We start from the raw sequence: 19,456 nt of genomic DNA on the forward strand, positions 1-19,456 counted from the left end.
ATGGCATCTACGGTCGTAGCAGAGCTTGAGGCCGGCCTGCAGGGCATGCTCTCGCTAAAGCCCCCAGGAGTATCCGGCTCTCGCATCACAAACATCACAACACTCTGCGTCGCCAATGTTCAGGTGAGCAGCAAACACGTGTAAACGCCCTTGGGTGGCGACTTGACATGCTAACATGGCCTCTCTCTTCCCCCCACAGCACGAATCCGTCTTCATCCAGAAACTCTTTACACACTTCAAGAAAACACCCAGCACACACAAACTGGGGGTTCTCTACGTCGTAGACTCTGTAACGAGGAAATGGTTGGATCAAGCCAAAGCCCAAGGACAAACACCAAGCCTATCAGCCCCTGATGGGACATTCGGGGCAGGAGTGCATAGAGTGACAGAACTGATACCTATTTTGATGAACGACATCATTGCCACGGCGCCAGCAGACCAAAAGGTACGCAGATATATCATCATTGCATTGAATCGCCATCTCCCGAAATCTAGAAGCGTCTCATCGGCCACTTTCGTGAGGCCAACGTAACCTGACGTCTGTTGTACTTGGGGAGCCGGCCGCTCGACTCACTTGTGTTCTGCACGAGCCGTATTTATACCCCCGCATGATGACTGGATGGATGCTCACATGAATGGTTGCCCGTAGGAGAAGATAAAGAAGCTTGTTGATATTTGGGAGAAGGGCCAAACCTTCCCTGCTTCCATGGTCAACTCGTTCAAGGAGAAGTTGAATGCTCCGAGGCCAACAAGTAGGTTCACACCCTGATGCTGCCCTTCACCGCTTTCTCAAGCACTCACGCCATGGCCCCCTCCCTCACCCTCCAACGCTTACTTGGCTCTAACCATACCCCTGTCAACAGACGAGTCGACAACACCTCCCGGCAGCCCGCCTCCCAACCTCGCTGCTTCGTTGGGCTCTGGTAATAAACCGCCGGCACCACCTGCAAGCCAGGCAGTTCCCAACATTATTCTGGATAAGCTTGCAAGCCTTGCACGGCAGAATGCCTCGTCTGCGCAAAGTAATCCCAGCCCAGCTGCTTTCGCTCCATCGTCTGCTCCGGCTACTGCACCCGCATTCGGGGCATTGGGAGGCCCGCTTGGAGGTGGGTTGATGTCGCAAACTCCGGGCGCTGGACAAGGTCACGCAGGTGCTCCATTTTTGCCGACATCCCAGACGCCTACCCAGCCTGTAAATGTACCAGGACTGCCCTTTGCGTATCCCGCGGCACAACCTCCACAACCTACACAAACCGTGCCTCCTCTGGCTGCTTTGGCCAGCCCAGTTGCTGGGGCGCCGCCGCAGAATGGCGCAAGTAATCCGTCAGCCGCGACCGTCCAGCTGGTAGCGGCGCTGGCTGCACAGGGCATGCCCATTGATAAGATCGCCAGCGTAATCCAGATGATGGGCCAGGCCGGTGGCCTCCCGGCCGCAGCCACTCCGCCGCAGATGCCTCAGCCCACGCAGACCGGGTATACTGGAGGCCCAACGCCGGGAAGCGCTGGCCCTGCTCCTTGGGATGCCCCTCGCCCTGATGATGCACGTGATCGCGGTGGCTATCATGACGGTATGAGGTCACCGCACCGTCGGGGCCGGTCGAGGTCACGCTCTCCCGCACGCTGGGACGCAAGAGGTTCCCCGAGATCCCATGCCAATGATCGGAGCGGTTTTGACTACGGACGGCCCGGTTCGCCCGGTCGCGGCCGTGCTGATGACCGGGACCGTCGTGGGGACATATCGGACTACCGCCAGCGTTCGCCCCGTGGGCGCCATGGCGAGAGCCCGGTTCGGGAACCAGAGCCGCAGGACAAGTGGGTCGAGTACGACAACAACGTTCCTAGTGGCAGCATCAAAGTGTACAGCCGGACCCTTTTTGTAGGCGGTGTAACGTGAGTTTTCCATGACTTTCCCAGTCGGTTGAAAGATGAAGAGAAGTGATGGAGATCGACGACTGACCAAGTACCCCCTCTAGTTGCTCTGAACACGAGCTTCGCGAGATTTTCACCCGTTTCGGCCAGGTCCAGACTTGCATCGTCAACAAGGATAAGCGCCATGCGTTTGTGAAGATGTTTTTCCGCAAGGACGCTGAGCGTGCAAAGGCCGCTATGGAGGATATGCGCAGCCAAGACTTTCAACTCAGGGTAAGTTATTTCATCACGAATATTTGCCTATCCATACGTTTTAACGTAGTCTAACCGCCGACCAACAGACAAGGTGGGGTGTGGGTTTCGGTCCCCGTGATTGCAGTGACTACCAGAGTGGCATCAGCATCATCCCCATTCACAAGCTCACCGACGCCGACCGCAAATGGATGCTTACAGCCCCCTTCGGTGGCTCCGGCGGCCGCCCCATCGTCAGCGGCCTGTCCGTCGAGGAGCCCGACATCGAGATCGGCGCCGGTGTGTCCTCCAAGGCCATCAGCCGCCGCATGCAGACCGACAAGGGCGGTAATCACGGGCCCAAGTCCAGTCGGCGTGTGGATGATGACCAACCTCCCGCTAGCTTTGGTGGCCCTGGTGGGCCTCAAAGCGGCGCCTTGACTGGAGCCCCCGGCGGTGGTCCCGGTGGCAGGTGGCGGAATAAGGCTGGTGATAAGCACCATGGCAGCGGTGGCGGTGGTGGTCGTGACCAGCAGCGACGAGGTGGAGGTGGCGGTGGTGCCCGGACCGACGGCAAAATTAGCGATGACCCGATCGTCATGGATCTGCCGGCGGGCATTACCATGGGTCCCAACGGAATTAACTATCCTCCCAACTTTGCCTTTGGCGGGTCGGGGCCGCATTTATAGGCGGCCATGACGACCTCCCGAATTAGGGCGAAGAGCGAGGATCGAGAGAATAGGAGTCAAGGACCGTCGCATTATACCCCGACACGTTGGTCGAGATCACCAGAATGGTGGCAGTTTGAGGATGTGGTTGGAACGCGGGGAACGATACCCAAAAAGCGACTTCGTCATTTTTATTCACTAGGCGGAAGCCAATAAAGGGAGGCGAACTTTGAACCATCGACTCTTGGTTTTACGACAAAGACAGGATGACTCTATCCCATAGGAGGGGAGTATAGGGCGTCTTCTTTCGGATTTTCTTTCCCTCTTCTTTCTTTCTATGGCCAGCCGCCACTTGTATACCTCACCAAACCCCGTTTCATACACCTTCAGGACCTGCCCAATTCTTTTCTTCTTTGTTTACATATTTTTCCCTTTCAGGTATCCGGTTCTTTCTTTCCCAGACCTTATACCGGTCTAAGACATATCACATTACATCCACAGCGCATGGGCGGCTTGGTTGACTAGCTGGTCGGCTCTTTTTCTTCCATTTCTTTTTCTTATTCAGCCGTCCTTGGGATTTGGGGTACGGACGAGGTGCAATGAAAAGGAAATTCAGGTTCACGGTTGGTTGGCGAGTTGATTTCTTCCCGCGAAGGCGGGCAAACAGGTAGTAGCTTTACCTTACCTAGTTAGGTGAAAAATAAAGAAGAGAACTGAACGTTGTTGCATATGGAACAGATATGAATGTGTTGAATCATGAACCATGACCCTAGTCCCAGAGGCTGGGATACCTGGGCGGTAACGCAGGAACGGCGCAGCCTCCCTAAATATGAGTGCAGTGGGTGTAATACGGAGGAAAGAGCGAACCAAGTAGGTAGGGATCGTAACTGCTTTTTATACTGTGGAGGAGCCCTAAACTTCTCTCACATGTAAACATAGACCACTGTCCCATTAATTGCCAACATAGAGGTGGTATATCAACATAATAAAATAGAAAATAATCAGATATAAACTGACTACAGTCATGTTATAGTCCTCTCGGCAATACCCAACCTCAACACTGTAAGCTGACCATAATAACGTCAGGCTTTCTAGCGGCCTGTGATATATACCGACAGCGACAGCTTATATACTCAGAGGTATTAGCACTGTGTAACCTTGTGGATGGATAAGGAGAAGGAAGGGGGGATCCGACCTCCTTCCTGGACAACCATGATATGTAGGTAGCAAGATATCGAAATAGCGAGGCCCCTTCCAATAGTGATTGAACAGACAACCAAATACCCCCTAGTCTAGGGAGCGGGCAACTTCGCAGACCCCTTAGGACCAGGGCACCACTCTAACCCACCCAATCCCCGTCTCTCTAATCCTCCTCCTCCCGCAACAAATAATCATTCCCCAAATCCAAATCCACACCAGCCATCATCAATTCCAACTTGCTCTCCTCGCTCAACCCCTCCACATCCAAGTCCATCGCCCTATTCCTCTCATGTCTCTCCCTTAGCCCATCCACCTCCTTCACCGGCCGGAGGGCCCCGTTGCCGTGGGGATTACGGCCCGGTCGGTGGGTCGCAAACGGCCGGGTCGGTTTCAGCACCTCCTGCTGTTGTCTCGCAACCGCTGCTAGCAGAGGTTGTGTCGGGTCCCCGTTGAAGTGCAGGTCGCGGCAGTATATGTTCAGTTCGGCGTACCGCGGGCCCTGGACGGCGCCGATCATGGGGTTGGGGTGGCGTTCGAGTTGGTGGGCTGTAAGATATGCGTCGCTGATGGTACGGCCGGGTTGTGGGTCGATCGGGTGGCCCTGGGCGTCATGCGTGGGGTTGGGGGGGTCTGGGTGGTTGATGACAGTCTTGGGGCGTTTGGTTTTGATAGTTAGGGGTTTGTTGTTAGGGCCGGGTATGGTGGTAGGGGTAACCTGCTCCTCTTCCTCGTCGATTGAGAGCATGAAGACCCGGCCGCTGGCGTCGCCGATAATGAGACGGGTTTTGTCGCTGTTGAACATGCCGGCTGTGATCGAAGCGGCAGTCTCGAAGAGGTTCCGAACCAGAGGCTGTTTGCTGAGGGAGCGGACGTTCCACACCTTCAAGACACCATCTGAGGAGCCAGTATAGAAACGGTCAGGCGTGCTACCCCATGCCGTGAATTTTACACCAATATCCTCGCGCTCTCGATTGCCACGGTACGGGTCAATTGGGTCCCCATGCCGAAGGACGTGGATTGGCTTGTCACCACGGGCGGTGTCCCAAACATAGGTGTTTCCATCGGTGCAGCCCGCGGTGATGTAGCAAAACGAGAAGCTGTTCGGCCTATACAGGGTGTGTTAGAAGTCATATCAAACGATACGGAGCAAGGAAACTACAGCAATACTTACATGATTGTCAATTCGTTGATATCCAGGGCCCTACAGTCTAATGTCATGACCGGGCTGTAGGCCATCACCCCGAACTCATCCTTATTGGCTGGCCGAAAGATCCGGATCTGGGTGTGTACATTAGGCTCCGGGTCTAGGCCTAACGGCGATGTGGCCGCGATGAAACACTCTTGTGTAGGATGCCACAACACCTCAAACACATTCTGTGTAGTCGCCGATGTGACCCGCCACCTCTCCCCAGTCAACCCGTCCCAAAGGCAAAGTTCGCCCGAGCCTCGCCGTTCGACGGGAATATCGCTATCCTCATGTGTCCGGCTTCGCGGCGAATACCCAACTAAGAGAAGATGCTTGACGTTGTCGGCTAGGCCCCATTGCATCGTAGCTGGGAAATAGGCCCACTTCTCGATCGATACATCGTTGCCCTTATCGTCGGTAACGCGAGAGCACGAGTATGACCGGAATGGGCTTTGAGAGATAGAGGTGGGGTTCAAATCGTAGATACGCACCGCACCCGAGACGACGTCTGCTGCCGTAGCGACCATGCCCGACTGATGCTTCGAAGCAGCCACGAAGTTGACGTTTCCGCCATGCCTCCATTCCCCCAACATGTCCATCGACGCCCCTGCTTGGTCGACCTTCCACACTTTGACTGTCTTGTCAAAGGAGCTTGTAAATGCCCGACCGTGAACTGCGTCGTAGTCGGACGATACGACTGAGGAGTACAACCACGGTGGTTGACTTTCGCGCATCTCATGCGTTGAGTTTTCTCCCGTCTCCACAATCGGCCGGACAATGCGATGCTCCGGGTAAGCGCGGAGCGTGATATCGGTGCAGGACCCCAGGACCAGGTTACCAGTCTTATTATATTGCTGGTTATGGGGATCTGAGTGGTTTGTGCAGCCACAGAGGAAGCCGTCGTCGGAGACCCATGTGATCGTAGTGACATCTCCCGAACAGCCCGTCCATTCCACCTGTTTTTCCAGTGCGTCCTCGCGGCATTTGCGGAACCCGTTGTTGAAGTTCTGGTATGACCTCATAGACCCTACACCGCGCTGTCCAACTAGTTCCCTGGCTAGAAGTAAGGAGTAGACCTTACTAGACCTTGCGAAGTCCTCCTGGCCATGGTCATCCCTTGAGATCGTCAGTATCAACGGTTCCTCGGCTGTTTTATGGCCGAGGAGGTCCTGAATAAAGTTGTCGATATCTTCACGCGCCCTCTTAGGGAGCCCACGTTGCCGCTCAATGGCATCTATTGCCCCCTGGACAAGGTGAGGGTTCTTCTTGAGAACCTTGGCTAGATCTTTCTTGGGATCCCGGGTATCTTTCCCTCGCGATAGACCTAGCGACTGACGAACCAGGCGTTGAAGGGCTGAAACCTCGGCAGTGGAAAAGTCGACGTGGAAAGTGGCGGGGGTATCAAGAACTGCCGGGTCCAGTTGTAGCACACTCTGTGCGCCTATTACGGCGTACCGTCTCTGGGCCGCTGTCATATACGGCCGCCTCTGCCCAGAAAACCACCCTGATACCCGCTCCTGGCTTCCCGTCAGTGGTTGACCTCTATGCCAGACTGAGGCATGAGCTGCAGCTCTCCAACCCTGCGGTGGGGTGCTAGGCCGGACTGGTGCAGCGGCTTGTTTTGGAGGGGCCGAGTTTCTGCTGAGTTTTGGAAGAATCGCGGGCCTTGGAGGAATTGGTGCAGGAGCACCGAGGGTCGTGGAAGTCGTTAGTGCTTGGGTAGGCACCGGTCTTTGCGGCGCAACCTCGGCATCGTCATCGTCGATGACGATGACCTCTGCCGGAAGGCTAGGCCTATCGGTTGCAGGGGACCATGGTTTCGTACCACGGTTCAGCGCCTGCGGATAGTCTTGGGCTCGTGGCAAGGGCGGGGTCTCGGAGCCAAGGTGTACGGTCCAACGGAGCCGGTTTAAGTCTTCAGGCGGCCGGTGAGGAGCCGAGGCGGGGATCGGAGTGGGAGAGGATAGGCCCTAGGGTAAGAAAAGAAAGGTTAGAATTCTTGTATAGATGAGATACGGGGAAGTTGAAATGACAGTACAAGGCGCAGCGCAATCGCCCGGACGTGGGAAGACGCAAGGTACGCGACTCTGGTTTCGGTTTCCCGGCTAACCGTTCCATTGCCTCGGTTGTAATATTCTTGCACGAAATCGGCGTCGGCTACCAACACGGCAAGCTAGAGGAGAGAAAAACGTGTGAGGAAAGACTTAGGACGGAGATGGAGGGCGGTTCAAAACGTGCATATTGGGCCAGGGCAAAGGCGTCGGCCGGGTCGTTAAGAACAAGAGAACCACGTACCTGTTTCGCGGTCGCGAACCGGTTGATTTTACCGTCTGGTAACGAGAGAGTTTGCGCATTAATGTGAGGATAGACTTGTCGGTCCAGGCACGCCAGGAATTGGCGATCGGACCGAATGGTTGAATTCGCTTCGACGCGAGCTCTTTTGGTGGGCCGTTCGGTGATGGTGGCAGGAGTATTGTTTCCCCATGCTACAGGTACCGCCTCAGCGGCTTGAAACCCGAGATCTGGCCTAGATACGCTAGTTATTAGAGGTCGCCCGTTTGCTAGCCTTAGACCTTCGATAGAATGGTGCGAAGGAGAAGGTATCGTCGTGATCGTCAAGCTCATTGTAGGGTGTACTGTCGGTAGCCTCTAGCCACAGCCTGTAGCCCTTTAATAAACTCGCGTCAAGAGCAAAAACAAATTGAAATACCCCAATGTAGGAATACTAGAAATGCGAAGAGACGTGTCTGCGATAGATAATAGAGTTACGTGCAAAAACATTTACGTACCTAGGCTCCATCGTTTTATTTTAGGTCGGAGTTTTGTAGTGAAAGGGATAAGTGAGCTACTTGCTCAGGTAGCCACAACTAAATTACATAAAAGTGGGTCCCGGATATACTAGCACAATAATTATCCAAGATATTATCATTATTTTATGCTATAATTTAGGTTTAATTTATCGAGCAATTAAAATATAAATCATTTGCCCTTTTGGACTTTATATATAGATATAGTCTTTGCATCCTGTTCTACAGGCATTATTTTCATACTTTGCAAAGTCTGCATTTCTAGTTCATTTTCATTGAATTTCACCTCTATTTTCTCGAGCACTGCGATTTTCTATCGATTTAACCTCTTCCTCAACCTGCGATGCCTATAGTGACAAGTTGGTAACCGTGCATCTTGCTCTTGATCCAGAGTTCTGGTCTCTTATCTCTACACCTCCTTCTATTCTTCACATGTTTCCAAGCTCGGGACGTCTCGTCTTATACCCTTTATACCCAACCCTGAAATGAAGCACAAGTCAGCGGACTACAGAACGCCTGCCAATTCCAAGGATATCAAGTTGTCGAATAGAGGATGTTCGTCTTGTAGGATGAACGGCGGGCCGGCCCTGTTCCAAGCCATCAAGGATAGTTTCCTCTGTACATGTCCCAAACCACATTATTTTAGCTCTAAAAGCCGCTAGTCCACCTGTACTCGACTCAATAAACATCCTCTATCAATTGCATCCCGTTCCGACCACTTGCAGCAGCAATGCAGCGCTTCGATTACAGCGCTGCAAGACCACGCCGCATTCCACCGCCCGCCACGATCATGCCAGCTCGGCGTTCACACAAGCTCCACCCATGCGAATCGCGACATCACGTGATATTAGACGGGGACATATTACCGCCATTTATTCCAATAGAACCTCGGAATTCGGGCTACACAAGCTTGACAAGGAGACAAGGGAACCTCAAGCGAGCATGAGAACGGCGGGTAGCAAAAAAGGAAGGCGCGTTATGTAAAAACAATTCCGCTCGAATAGTATATACAAGAAACTATCGAGGGGTATCCCTACGGAATGTATACTCTTTTCCAAACGAATTCCAAAAAAAATAATATCCAAAAATAATACCGCTGGAGTAGTGTATGCCGCCTGTTCCTACTCTGTGGTTCTCACTCACCCTCATCTAATTCTAGGCCTTACATTCCGTCTTGCCCATCCTTCCCACCCGCTTATAACTGAGCTCGGGGCTCAGGATTAGGCGGAGGTAAGGCGAAGGGAAGGAAACACATTAGAGTTTAGAGCTTAGGCTTCTCCGCCGCATTGGCGTGAAGCTCCTCGTACATGCGGTCGATATGACTGCGGAAGGCACGCGTTGCCTGGGGACGCTTGAGTTTGAGCCTGTTGCATTGACGGGTTAGTAATCGGCCGGGTCTCTATTTTGCAAAACGGATTCTTGGGGGAACGGAGGGAAGGAGGGGGCCAAATGAGGAGGAGTGAGGAGAGAAAAACATACGTCGGGGTCAGGAGCTCATTCTCAATAGAGAACGGCTCAATCTCAAAATGGCAGTTCCTGACCTTCTCAAAGCTGTTGAACCGTTGACGCTGGCCAATCTTATCCAACAGCTTCAAGAACGCCCCCTTGACGCGCGGGTCGTTCGCAGCCTGCACGACGGCCTCTTTATCCTCAGCCGGAACGGGCCGCTTGAGGATATTGCTGGCGTAGGGTGCAAACGTGACGGGGTCGACGCCAAACACGCCAACGAGCGACGACTCCTTGCCATCGCCGTGCACAAAGGCCATGGCGATCAGGTTGGTGGCGCCCATGTAGACGTTTTCGATGCGCTCGGGGGAGATGTACTCGCCCTGGGCGAGCTTGAGCACATTCTTCTTGCGGTCGATGATCTTGAAGCGGCCTAGGCTGTCGACCTCGACGATGTCGCCCGTGTGGAACCAGCCATCGGGCTCGATCGACTTGGCCGTCTCCTCCGGGTTGCGGAAGTACTCCTGGAAGATGATGGGGCCGCGCATCAGCAGCTCGCCGCGCGGGTTCGGCTTGTCTTCGACTGTGTATTCGTAGTCGGGGACCGACTCGATGCACAGCTCGACTGACGGGCACGGGGGCCCGATGTTGCCGGTGGTGAAGTCGCCGGGTAGCTGTACGGTACCGACAGCATATGTCTCAGTCATGCCGAAGCCCTGGACAAAGTTATTGCCAAAGGCGGCGCGGAGGAACTGGTGGACGTCCGGGTCGAGCTGGGCGCTGCCGCTGACCATGGTGCGCGTGCGGTCCAAGCCAACCGCTTTGAGGACCTTGGGAGTCCAGATGCGGTCGTACAAAAAGTGCTTGTTGGTGGCCTGGCCGTCCGGCAGCTTCATGCTGGCTTTCTTCGTGTCGATGACGCGACGGGATAGCGTACCCTTGAAGCCGTCGGCCTTGACGGTAGAGGCTTGGATAGCCGAGTTGATGCGGTTGTACAGGCGCGGCACCGACATGAAGCCCGCCGGGCGCAAGATCTTGATGTCCTCAATCAGGCCGGCGATGTCGCCGTGGAAGTACCCGATGCTGGCTCCCTCGGCCAACGCAGTCTGGTCCGCCATACGGCCATAGATGTGCGCCAGGGGCAGGTACGAGATATGAACATCGCCCGCGCGGACGCTCTCGTTGGAACGGGCAGCCGTAATGCCGGCCACGCCGTTCTTGTGGGTGAGCAAGACGCCCTTGGGGTCCCCAGTGGTACCCGAGGTGTAGTTGATCGTCAGGGTGTCGTCGGGTCCGGGCGGGCGCATGGGCCGGCCGGAGCGGGCACCGAGCGATTCGACTTCGTCGATGGACAAAATTTGGATGCCCACGCTGGCGGCGGAGGCGTTGAGGAGTTCCCGCTTAGAGTGTCCCGGCACCTCGCCGGCGTCGAGGGGGTCGAGCGAGATGATGATCTTGAGCGAGGGCACGCGTGGCGCTAGCTTCAGCAGCGTCGGGATATGGGGCAGCGAGCAAGCAATGGCCGTTATGCCGCTGTGGTTGATGATGTACTCGCTCGTCTCCGGGCCCAGTGTCTCGTATAGCGAGACAGGCCACAGCGACTGCGAGAGCAGCGCCAGCTCGGTAATCTGCCACTCGGGCCGGTTCTGGGCCCACAGGCCGACGGCGTACTTGTCGGTCTGCACACCAACACGGTGGTGCAACTCGACAATACCCGCGCCCAAATTCTTCCTCCGCTCGGCGACCTCGCCATAGGTAAGCCACACGTACTTGGGCTCAAAGGTCTTGGTGACCGCGTTCCAAGGCCGCCATCCCAAACACCTCGCCTTGGGGTTCTGCGCAACCGAGTGTTCAAAAAGATCGTTGATAGTGCGCTGGGCAGGGTCGAACGTCTCGAGGAGAGGGCCGTTCTGGAAGCGCCAGTGGCGGTAGATGGGCGTGCGGTTCGGGCGCTCGGTGCCGGGGATAGGGCTTGCGTACGGTGTGCCCGGGGGAGGGGGCGTCGCGAGGGTCTTGATGTACGCCCTCGTGTCCTGCTTGTTGGGAGCCATGGCCGCGGTGGCGTCTCAGGCGTGGACGGATCGCGTGTTGAGGGGGGTTTCGTGATGGGACTCGTTTGCCCGAGAGGGACGGGAACCGTAGTCGTTCGCGGCACCGGGGAGGAACAAAGGAGCGAAAGCGTAGAAGTGGACGACTGCAATCGCGACGTCACGTCGGGTCACTACTGCCTTGCTTCCAGGGGCGGGCGATAGGTAGTGTTGCGAGGGTTGAATGTGGGTGTTGAGAATGTGAGGGGTCGAGAACAATATCTTTTAGAAATATTGTCCCCTTTTCGAACGGAGAGAGGGAAGAGGAAGTCGGCATTCGGCAACATCGGGTGCCCCCGTCTCCAGGGAAAGTTCTTGGGCCGAGTGCGACAGGGATGAATAGCCAAGGTATGTGCAGTTGACGTTTGCCAAATACACTATCCCCTATTGGAAGTACCTGCCCCCTTAACGGACAGCATAGTTTGTGAGCCGGGTAGCGGCTGTTGATTCCGACTGACAGGCACAGATGAAGCCGTATGATTTTTGATTATTTTCAACTTACATTTAAATTTCCACATTTTTTCTGTACAACAGTCTCAGTCCCAAAAAGCCGTATCTCGCTGCTCACGTCCTGTTTAGCCCTGCGTACCCCCGCGTGCCCCGGCCAGCTGCCCCGAGGGTCTGCCTCGGCAAGTGTGGGGCCGTGGCGCGCCAGAGTGCGGAGGACACAGGCGCCTGCCAATGGCCCGAAGGTCATTGACACGGGGGTGGGTTCGTTCTAGGCAAGCCTCCGTCATCGCGACCGACTGACTGGTAGGCGTGTCTGCATGACGCGCCGGAGCGAATGCAAAAGGGGCAGACGACGAAGTGAGACACCTGCAGTTGAAAGTGGTTTTTGCAGCCAATAGGTACGGAGTATTCGTACCCGGCAGTCCATTAACGCAGAGAGTAAGATAACGCTACTGCGCTTTCGTAGCAAACAGCACATATTCGACAGTATCTCTTCGAATCGGAAGATGCTTGGGTTTTTCTATGGATGTTCCTAGGTCAAAGGTGCGGAGCGGAAGGAAGCGAAAGACCGAGCCTCCGACTCGGATTGATGAACCCGGCATTTGGAGATAGAGGATCGAAACACCGGGGAAAAGCGGGGGCTGAAGACATGAAGTGTCGCGTTTTTTTAACGACTTGTAGCATCTCTTTTCGCAACGTGTGTACAATTTCGAAGCTCATTTCCATCGGGTTGACATGAAAGTTGACCTCGGCCAGCGGTGGAAATTTAGTGGGCCAGCTCAAAACGTTTAAATTTCCGCCCCACGATTGCATTGGCGGGGCCCCGGGGTCACGCCTCGGCTGTTGTGGGGCACGAGCCACTTCGTCCGTTCCAGCTTTCTCGGACGAAGAAGGCACGACGGCCCACGTGAAACGCCAAGCGGAATTCGGACTTGAAGGGACAAAACGTCCAAGAGATTCTGAGACGGCAAGACGGGCAGGTCTACGGAGTAGTTACTGTGTCGTACAACGCCCCTGCGCAGGAGACTCGAGACGGTTGGCTCTTGACGAACTGGTACGAAGTACTTTTTCCCCGTTCGATTTATATGACCCGGCGTTTCTTGAAGGAATTTAATCTTAGTGTCGACAAACCCCCATGCTTAGGGGGCGCTTCTTAGTCCTTGTTGTTCAATTTTGGGGGCCGTTGGTTGCTGGGAGAATTCGGCTGTTGGCGCATCGTCTCTGTAAGTCACATAGCAGAGCGCGTGGCGTACAGTCCGGGTAGGTAAAGGGACGACAGCGGGCGGCTAAGCCAAGCGCTACAAGGAATCGTGGCGAACACGATGGGGTTGCTTTCTGACGTCCTGGATTCTTCTTGGCCGTGACTCTTTATATCCCTTCCCCTGTATGAAGCAACGCGGGGTTGTCGTCGTCCAAGCGCGACAAGGAGTCGTTGCCTTCTCCTGCTCGATTGATAGTGAGCTCAATACTGTCCTTCTTATGTCTCGTGCGCAGGAGTGCAGGAATGCAAAAACTAACCCCAACGAGACGACGATCACGCCCTCGCCAAGCAGTCGGATCGACGAGTGCCGGCGTCGAAGCAACAAAACTCGTGATGCGCTGCGACCCTATACCGCACGGTTGGCTCGCCGCGATTGGTCCGGCTGATTGTACCTGCCGTTAAACTGCTCGAATGCACAGAAGCGCCCCCTCCGAGTACCCTTGGGATTCCCGTTTCAGGACGGCCTCACAAATTGGCCCCCGGACGGGTGAAGCGCGTTGAGACAAGCGTGTGAAGAGGCTCGGGCGAGTTGGGGTCTGGGGAGGGTTTGCTTGGTGATGGAATGGTAGGCTACATAGTAGGGCTCGGGTCGACCTGCCGGCTATTCGACGGCCGAGATTTTCTCATTTCTGATGAATGACTTTCGTTTCGCTCCCACCTCTGCCGGCCTCTGCGCATCCTCCTCTGTTTCTTCCTTTTCCCTTTGCTCTGTGTGGTTGCCGCTGCTGGATTCTCGCGCCAACTTGTTTCCTACCTACCTGCTTTTACTATTGTTTAATTATTCCCCTCGTGCTGCGCATCCTTCTCTCCAACGACGACGACGACGACGACGACGACGATAACGACAACCGCCACGATGATGAAGCTCACCAATCTGTCATTTCCCCTCATCACCATTCTCCGGGCGACCCAGGGTGTCTTCGCAGCCCTGATATTAATCCTCTCAGCCTTTGGTAAGACCACTCTATACTCACTAATAACCACCAGAGGATCACATCCCATCTAACATACCGGCCCTCCGTCTCAATAGTCGCGAACTGGTACAACACCACCACCCCCTCGCCATCGCCATCGCAAGTCAACTTCCTCCTCTTCGGCGCCGTCTGGTCCATGCTCTCGCTCGCCGCCATCGAACTCCTCCCGCGTTTCCTCACACGCAGTACGTCATACCCCCCCCCCTTTTTTTTTGTTTTTTTTCCCCCTCCTCCCAACTAACTCAACTTGACTACCCTTCAAGTCCCCAAACCTTACCTCACCCTCCCCCTCGACATCCTCAACGCCCTCTTCTACCTTGCCGGATTCGCCGCCCTCGCCGCCTTCCTCCAGGGTCTCCTCTTCTGCCGCGGAGATGTCTGCCACGCAGCCCAGGCCGATGTCGCGTTTGGGGCGTTCTCGTTTGCTGTTTGGACGGCGACGGCTGTGTTGAGTGGGAAGGAGGCGCTTCGCGTTCGGAGGACTGGGGGAATAGGAAGTGGTGCTGCGCAGGGACCGTTGGCTGGGACGGGGGCGATGCCGGGGCAGAGGGGGATGAAGGAGGCTGTGTGAGATGGGGGAGGGGAAGGAAGGGGAAAGAGGGAGGGGGACGGGTGGTGAGGGAAGAGTGATGGGGTGGGTGTGGTTGTTATTTGGGTCGGGATGGGTGATATAAGGGGTGGTCGTCTTTACCTGACCCTGTGGGGGGACGTCCCGAGGTCACTCAGTGCGAAAGGCTGAACCCGATCTCCGGGCCGTCAGAACCTAATCTGGCCAGGACTGGTACGACCGGAAAGGGGATTCCGACCCGCGAGATCTTGATGACAGAAACGAGTGATGGGGTTACGTGGTTCAGCTCGGACCGAGAGCCGGGATGTATATGTGGGATTGAATGTGGGATATGCTGCGAGAAGCCTGGTGGCGGTGGGTGGTGTCATTTAGCACGGCCTTGATGGCTGCTGTGATGCAACGTGGGAGTGGAAGGGCTGGCGTTTTTGTGGCGCGTTATAGGGTAGAACGTGTTCGTTGCTGGGTGTTACATGTATTTTTGGCTTGCATATAGGTGGATGAAGAAACTGTACTTCGTACCTGTTTGGCTATTCGCAAACGCTTCAACCTTCCCCAATTTGGAAACAACTCTCTCATAGCTCCAGCTAGAGTTGCCGTTTAGGCCTCCTTCTCCCTGAGGTAGTTTCCAAGAGCTGAACCGATAAGGCACCAACCACTTATTCGCCATGCCAGCTCAGGATGGCATAATCCACCCCAAAACACCACCCGACTGAGCACCTCTGCCCACTTGGACCCCTCTTCAGCCCTCCTCAGAGCTCTAGACGTTGATGATCGACAGCCAAGGGTTGCAATATATGTGCGCTCGCCGTACCAAGGCCGGCCGCCTCTCGCAGGAATGCAGCGGAAAAGAGCGAGCACATACTCGCCGAACAGGCACGGGGAGAGAGAAGTGAAAGACAGTTACATAGTAACAACACGGCGAGGTGAGAAGCCGGAGCTACCCCGCGCTTCCAAGCTCGCTCACTCATTGCTACGGACATGACATGACAAAAAAGAACATGCAGGCTACAGTGGATGTGCTCCATAGCGTGACACATGAAAACCCTCATCTCTCTCGCTCCATCTATCACCTCATTGCCAAGCCCCAGCTCGTGGTCGTACTACCAGTCCCATTGTGCCTAGGTGGGGGGGTGCTGGAGGGGATGGGATCTACCCGACAGTGAATGTCGCGGTCGCCGGGCCGCAGGGTGTGGTCCCCGATGGAGGGGCTGAGGGGCTGTGATAGCGGGGCTTGAGTTGGGTAAGGCGAAGGGAATTGTTCTTCAGACCTGAGACGACCTCAGTTGGGAAGAGGGGGGGGGTGTTTCCGACGTTTTTGGGGATTCAGTAGCGGGGTCCAGGTGGTTGTGTGGTTCTTTGTACTTACATAGTAGAGTGGGGGTTTTGCACTTGGCAAGGGCAGTGGAATAAGAGAAATAGCAATATCTTACTTAGGTACGACAGTGCTTTGACAGAGCCTTGGAAGGGAATCGAAAAGAGAAACTCACAAATGTGACGAGATTCGGAAGGAGGTACCTTGATGGAGTGCCTGCCCGCACTTACACTTACGGAATGCCCAAATGCCAATTGCCCCGCGCGCCATCAACCGATGGCGCAATGGCGTGCTCCAAACTTCACCCCACTTCCTTTCCCCAATTGTCCTCCTCCGGCCACGCGACTGGGCGGATGTCACCCCCGTGCTGTGTCGAGGGGGGAAACGAAAAGTTGACAAACGGACGAGGCATGGTGGGATGGCGATCGGCTAGCAAAAAATTAGGTGTTGAAGGTGGGGAGGAGGGGGAGAAGAGGAAGGTGGACGGACGGAGTAGAAAAGGACGAGCTCCCAGTCGTCGCGACTTTTGGGGGGGCCGATTCTCGGTCTCGTCCCATCTCAACCCACTGCAACTTATCCTTCAGCCCACCTCGCTTCGAGCCTCGCTGTGTGATTGAGACCTGGTTCCCCTACTTTCTTTGCTTGTGATACCCCGTGATACCCTCGTCATCATGTCTGGCCAGAAGTTCGAGACGCTCCAGCTCCATGCCGGGTACGTGCTGCAATTTCTCTCTCTGCATTTTCTACAGCCTGTGCTCTTCTTTGCTAGGAGCGGATGAGAAGCAAGGGATACGGAGACTAACATCGCAACAGCCAGGAGCCCGACCCAGCGACCAAGTCGCGGGCCGTCCCGATTTACGCCACTACCGTGAGTAGGCCACCACGACACGGGACCCAGGGACCGGAACAAACTGACTGACATGGGTTAGAGTTTCACTTTCAATGACTCGGCGCATGGCGCCCGTCTGTTCGGGCTCAAGGAGTTTGGCAACATCTACTCCCGGATCATGAAGTGAGTGGGCTAGACATGTTGAAGGGGTGGCCACGTATGAGTCCGAGACAGGCAAAACACTAACAAGCTCAGCCCCACAGTAGATGTCTTTGAGAAGCGCATCGCCGCGCTCGAGGGCGGTGTTGCCGCGGTGGCCGCAGCGTCAGGTCAAGCAGCCCAGTTCATGGCCATCGCAGCGCTGGCGCACTCGGGCGACAACATTGTGTCGACATCAAACCTCTACGGCGGCACCTACAACCAGTTCAAGGTGTTGTTCTCGCGCTTCGGCATCACCACCAAGTTCGTCAACGGCGACAGCCCGCAGGATATCGCCGCCGTCATCGATGACAAGACCAAGGCCGTCTACATCGAGAGCATTGGCAACCCGCGCTACAACGTTCCCGAGTTCGAGGCCATCGCCAAGGTCGCCCACGACGCTGGCGTACCGCTTGTGGTAGGTTGAAGAAAATCTTAGCATGACGTGAGAGAACCTGAATCGCTAACCGGTTAGGTCGACAACACGTTCGGCGCGGGTGGGTACTTCGTACGCCCGATCGAGCACGGCGCCGATATTGTGGTGCACTCGGCCACCAAGTGGATCGGCGGCCACGGCACGACGATCGGAGGTGTGATTGTCGACAGCGGCAAGTTCGACTGGGGCAAGCACGGCGCGCGGTTCCCGCAGATGGTCGAGCCGTCGGACGGGTACCACGGGCTCAAGTTCTGGGAGACTTTCGGCCCCATCACCTTTGCGATCCGCGTGCGCGTCGAGATTCTGCGCGATCTGGGCGCGGCGCTCAACCCCTTTGCCGCGCAGCAGCTGTTGCTCGGCATTGAGACGCTGTCGCTGCGCGCCGAGCGACACGCACAAAACGCGCAGGCCCTGGCCGAGTACCTCGACAAGAGCGAGTACGTGTCGTGGGTGTCGTACCCGGGGTTGGCCAGCCACCAGTCGCACGAGACGGCCAAGAAGTACCTCAAGCGCGGCTTTGGCGGCGTGTTGAGCTTCGGCGTCAAGGGCGGCGGCGCGGCCGGCAGCCAGATAGTCGACGGGTTCAAGCTCATCTCCAACCTTGCCAACGTCGGCGACTCCAAGACTTTGGCCATCCACCCCTGGAGCACCACCCACGAGCAGCTCAGCGACGAGGAGAAAGGCACCTCGGGTGTTACCGAGGACCTGATCCGCATCTCGGTCGGCACCGAGCACATTGACGACATCATCGCCGACTTTGAGCAGTCCTTCAAGGCCGCGGCTGCTGCGAGCACCGAGGGGGGCGCTGCCGTCGCGGACCGGACAAAGGGTGAGGCGGCTCCGGTGGTGGTGTAATTTTATAGTGTCGTTTTCTTCGCATAGTAATGGATCACTGACTGATCAGGCTCGAATGTTGAGCGATCAGATTCATCGTCGCGCTTCTGCGGTGTGTTCAACTGTGTTCGCATCCCGTTTCGCAGGTAGTTGATGGTTTGGTGATGATAGAACAGAACTTTACTGTGTAAAAGTGAAGGGACCCAAGTTACCTCGCGAGCGAGCGAGCTTAATGTTTGGTGCTTAGGTGGTGGTGCTCAAGCACGAGCTCCAACTCCAGTTTGGCGGGGACCCACTATTTCTAATATCGACGAATCACAACGCATCAAGTATACCTACCCCTGCCAGTGCACTGACATGCCATCACTTCACCTCCTGCGCGCAGCTGTTGTCCAACTCCAGCTTCACATTTCCCAATTTCTCATCACCACCAAACCCACCCATCTCTCTCCCACGCCCGCCTTCGCGCGCGCAAAATCCCTATCCAACACAATGCATCTCACCCCATTCCTCCTCACCCTCACCTCCCTCCTCACCCCCGCCGCCACCCAACAATACCAACAACAACACCAACAACAACCACCATCAACCAACGACGCCTCCACAACACAAGCAACTCTCAACAAACTAACCCTCCGCATCCCCTCCTCCCCGCCCCATCTCCCCAACCCACACCTCCTCCCTGCCTCGACACGCGCCACCCTCACCACCCTCGGCCACACCACCCTCTCTGCGCCGCTGTCCGACACCAATACTTTTGTCTTCCGCAACGTTAGCGGCGGGTCGTATTTGTTGGATGTGCATAGCGCGGGGTTTGTGTTTGTCCCGTTGAGGGTTGATGTGACGGATCGGAAGAATACGAATGCTGTAGGAGGTGGTGGTGAGGCGGGGAAGGGAAAGGGGGGAGCTGTGGGCGGGAGCAGCAGCGGGTTGGGGGTGAGGGCTTGGGAGACGTTTCGGGGGAATGATTGGGCGAATGTTGGGGAGAGGGTTGGGGTTGTGGAGGGGGGGGATGGAGAGGGGAGTGTGTTGTTGGATGTGAGGGTTGTGGGGGGGAAGGGGTATTTTATGGAGAGGAGTAGTTGTGAGTTTTTTTTTTT

The 19,456-nt window shown here is 55.8% G+C and overlaps 5 protein-coding genes across 5 annotated transcripts; 4 read left to right on the plus strand and 1 right to left on the minus strand.

The window, feature by feature from the left end:
* Window positions 1-2,789, plus strand: C8A04DRAFT_34984 (uncharacterized protein; the record flags this gene model as incomplete). The annotated part of the gene is made up of 6 exons (XM_062783005.1): window positions 1-123; window positions 200-445; window positions 650-752; window positions 864-1,890; window positions 1,974-2,142; window positions 2,211-2,789. 6 exons carry the CDS (start codon window positions 1-3, stop codon window positions 2,787-2,789), a joined length of 2,247 nt encoding a protein of 748 aa, XP_062639904.1.
* A 1,342-nt stretch (window positions 2,790-4,131) lies between these two features.
* C8A04DRAFT_34985 (uncharacterized protein) lies at window positions 4,132-11,458 on the minus strand (the record flags this gene model as incomplete). Its single annotated transcript, XM_062783006.1, has 8 exons — window positions 4,132-5,074; window positions 5,140-6,207; window positions 6,241-6,929; window positions 7,450-7,681; window positions 9,269-9,325; window positions 9,441-9,512; window positions 9,549-9,589; window positions 9,623-11,458. The coding sequence occupies 8 exons, from the start codon at window positions 11,456-11,458 to the stop codon at window positions 4,132-4,134; spliced, it is 4,938 nt and encodes a 1,645-aa protein (XP_062639905.1).
* A 2,603-nt stretch (window positions 11,459-14,061) lies between these two features.
* C8A04DRAFT_34987 (membrane-associating domain-containing protein) lies at window positions 14,062-14,750 on the plus strand (the record flags this gene model as incomplete). The annotated part of the gene is made up of 3 exons (XM_062783007.1): window positions 14,062-14,158; window positions 14,236-14,364; window positions 14,443-14,750. 3 exons carry the CDS (start codon window positions 14,062-14,064, stop codon window positions 14,748-14,750), a joined length of 534 nt encoding a protein of 177 aa, XP_062639906.1.
* Window positions 14,751-16,730: 1,980 nt separating this feature from the next.
* On the plus strand, window positions 16,731-18,377 carry C8A04DRAFT_25765 (Cys/Met metabolism PLP-dependent enzyme-domain-containing protein; the record flags this gene model as incomplete). The annotated part of the gene is made up of 5 exons (XM_062779683.1): window positions 16,731-16,771; window positions 16,873-16,927; window positions 16,989-17,071; window positions 17,144-17,504; window positions 17,562-18,377. 5 exons carry the CDS (start codon window positions 16,731-16,733, stop codon window positions 18,375-18,377), a joined length of 1,356 nt encoding a protein of 451 aa, XP_062639907.1.
* A 471-nt stretch (window positions 18,378-18,848) lies between these two features.
* C8A04DRAFT_25766 (uncharacterized protein) lies at window positions 18,849-19,434 on the plus strand (the record flags this gene model as incomplete). Its single annotated transcript, XM_062779684.1, has 1 exon — window positions 18,849-19,434. A coding segment is annotated over one exon (586 nt), but the record flags the coding sequence as incomplete, so codon positions are not given.
* Window positions 19,435-19,456: the final 22 nt, after the last annotated feature.

Source organism: Dichotomopilus funicola (genome assembly GCF_033296635.1).
Source record: "Dichotomopilus funicola strain CBS 141.50 unplaced genomic scaffold C8A04scaffold_8, whole genome shotgun sequence".
Classification (NCBI taxonomy): Eukaryota; Fungi; Ascomycota; class Sordariomycetes; order Sordariales; family Chaetomiaceae; genus Dichotomopilus; species Dichotomopilus funicola.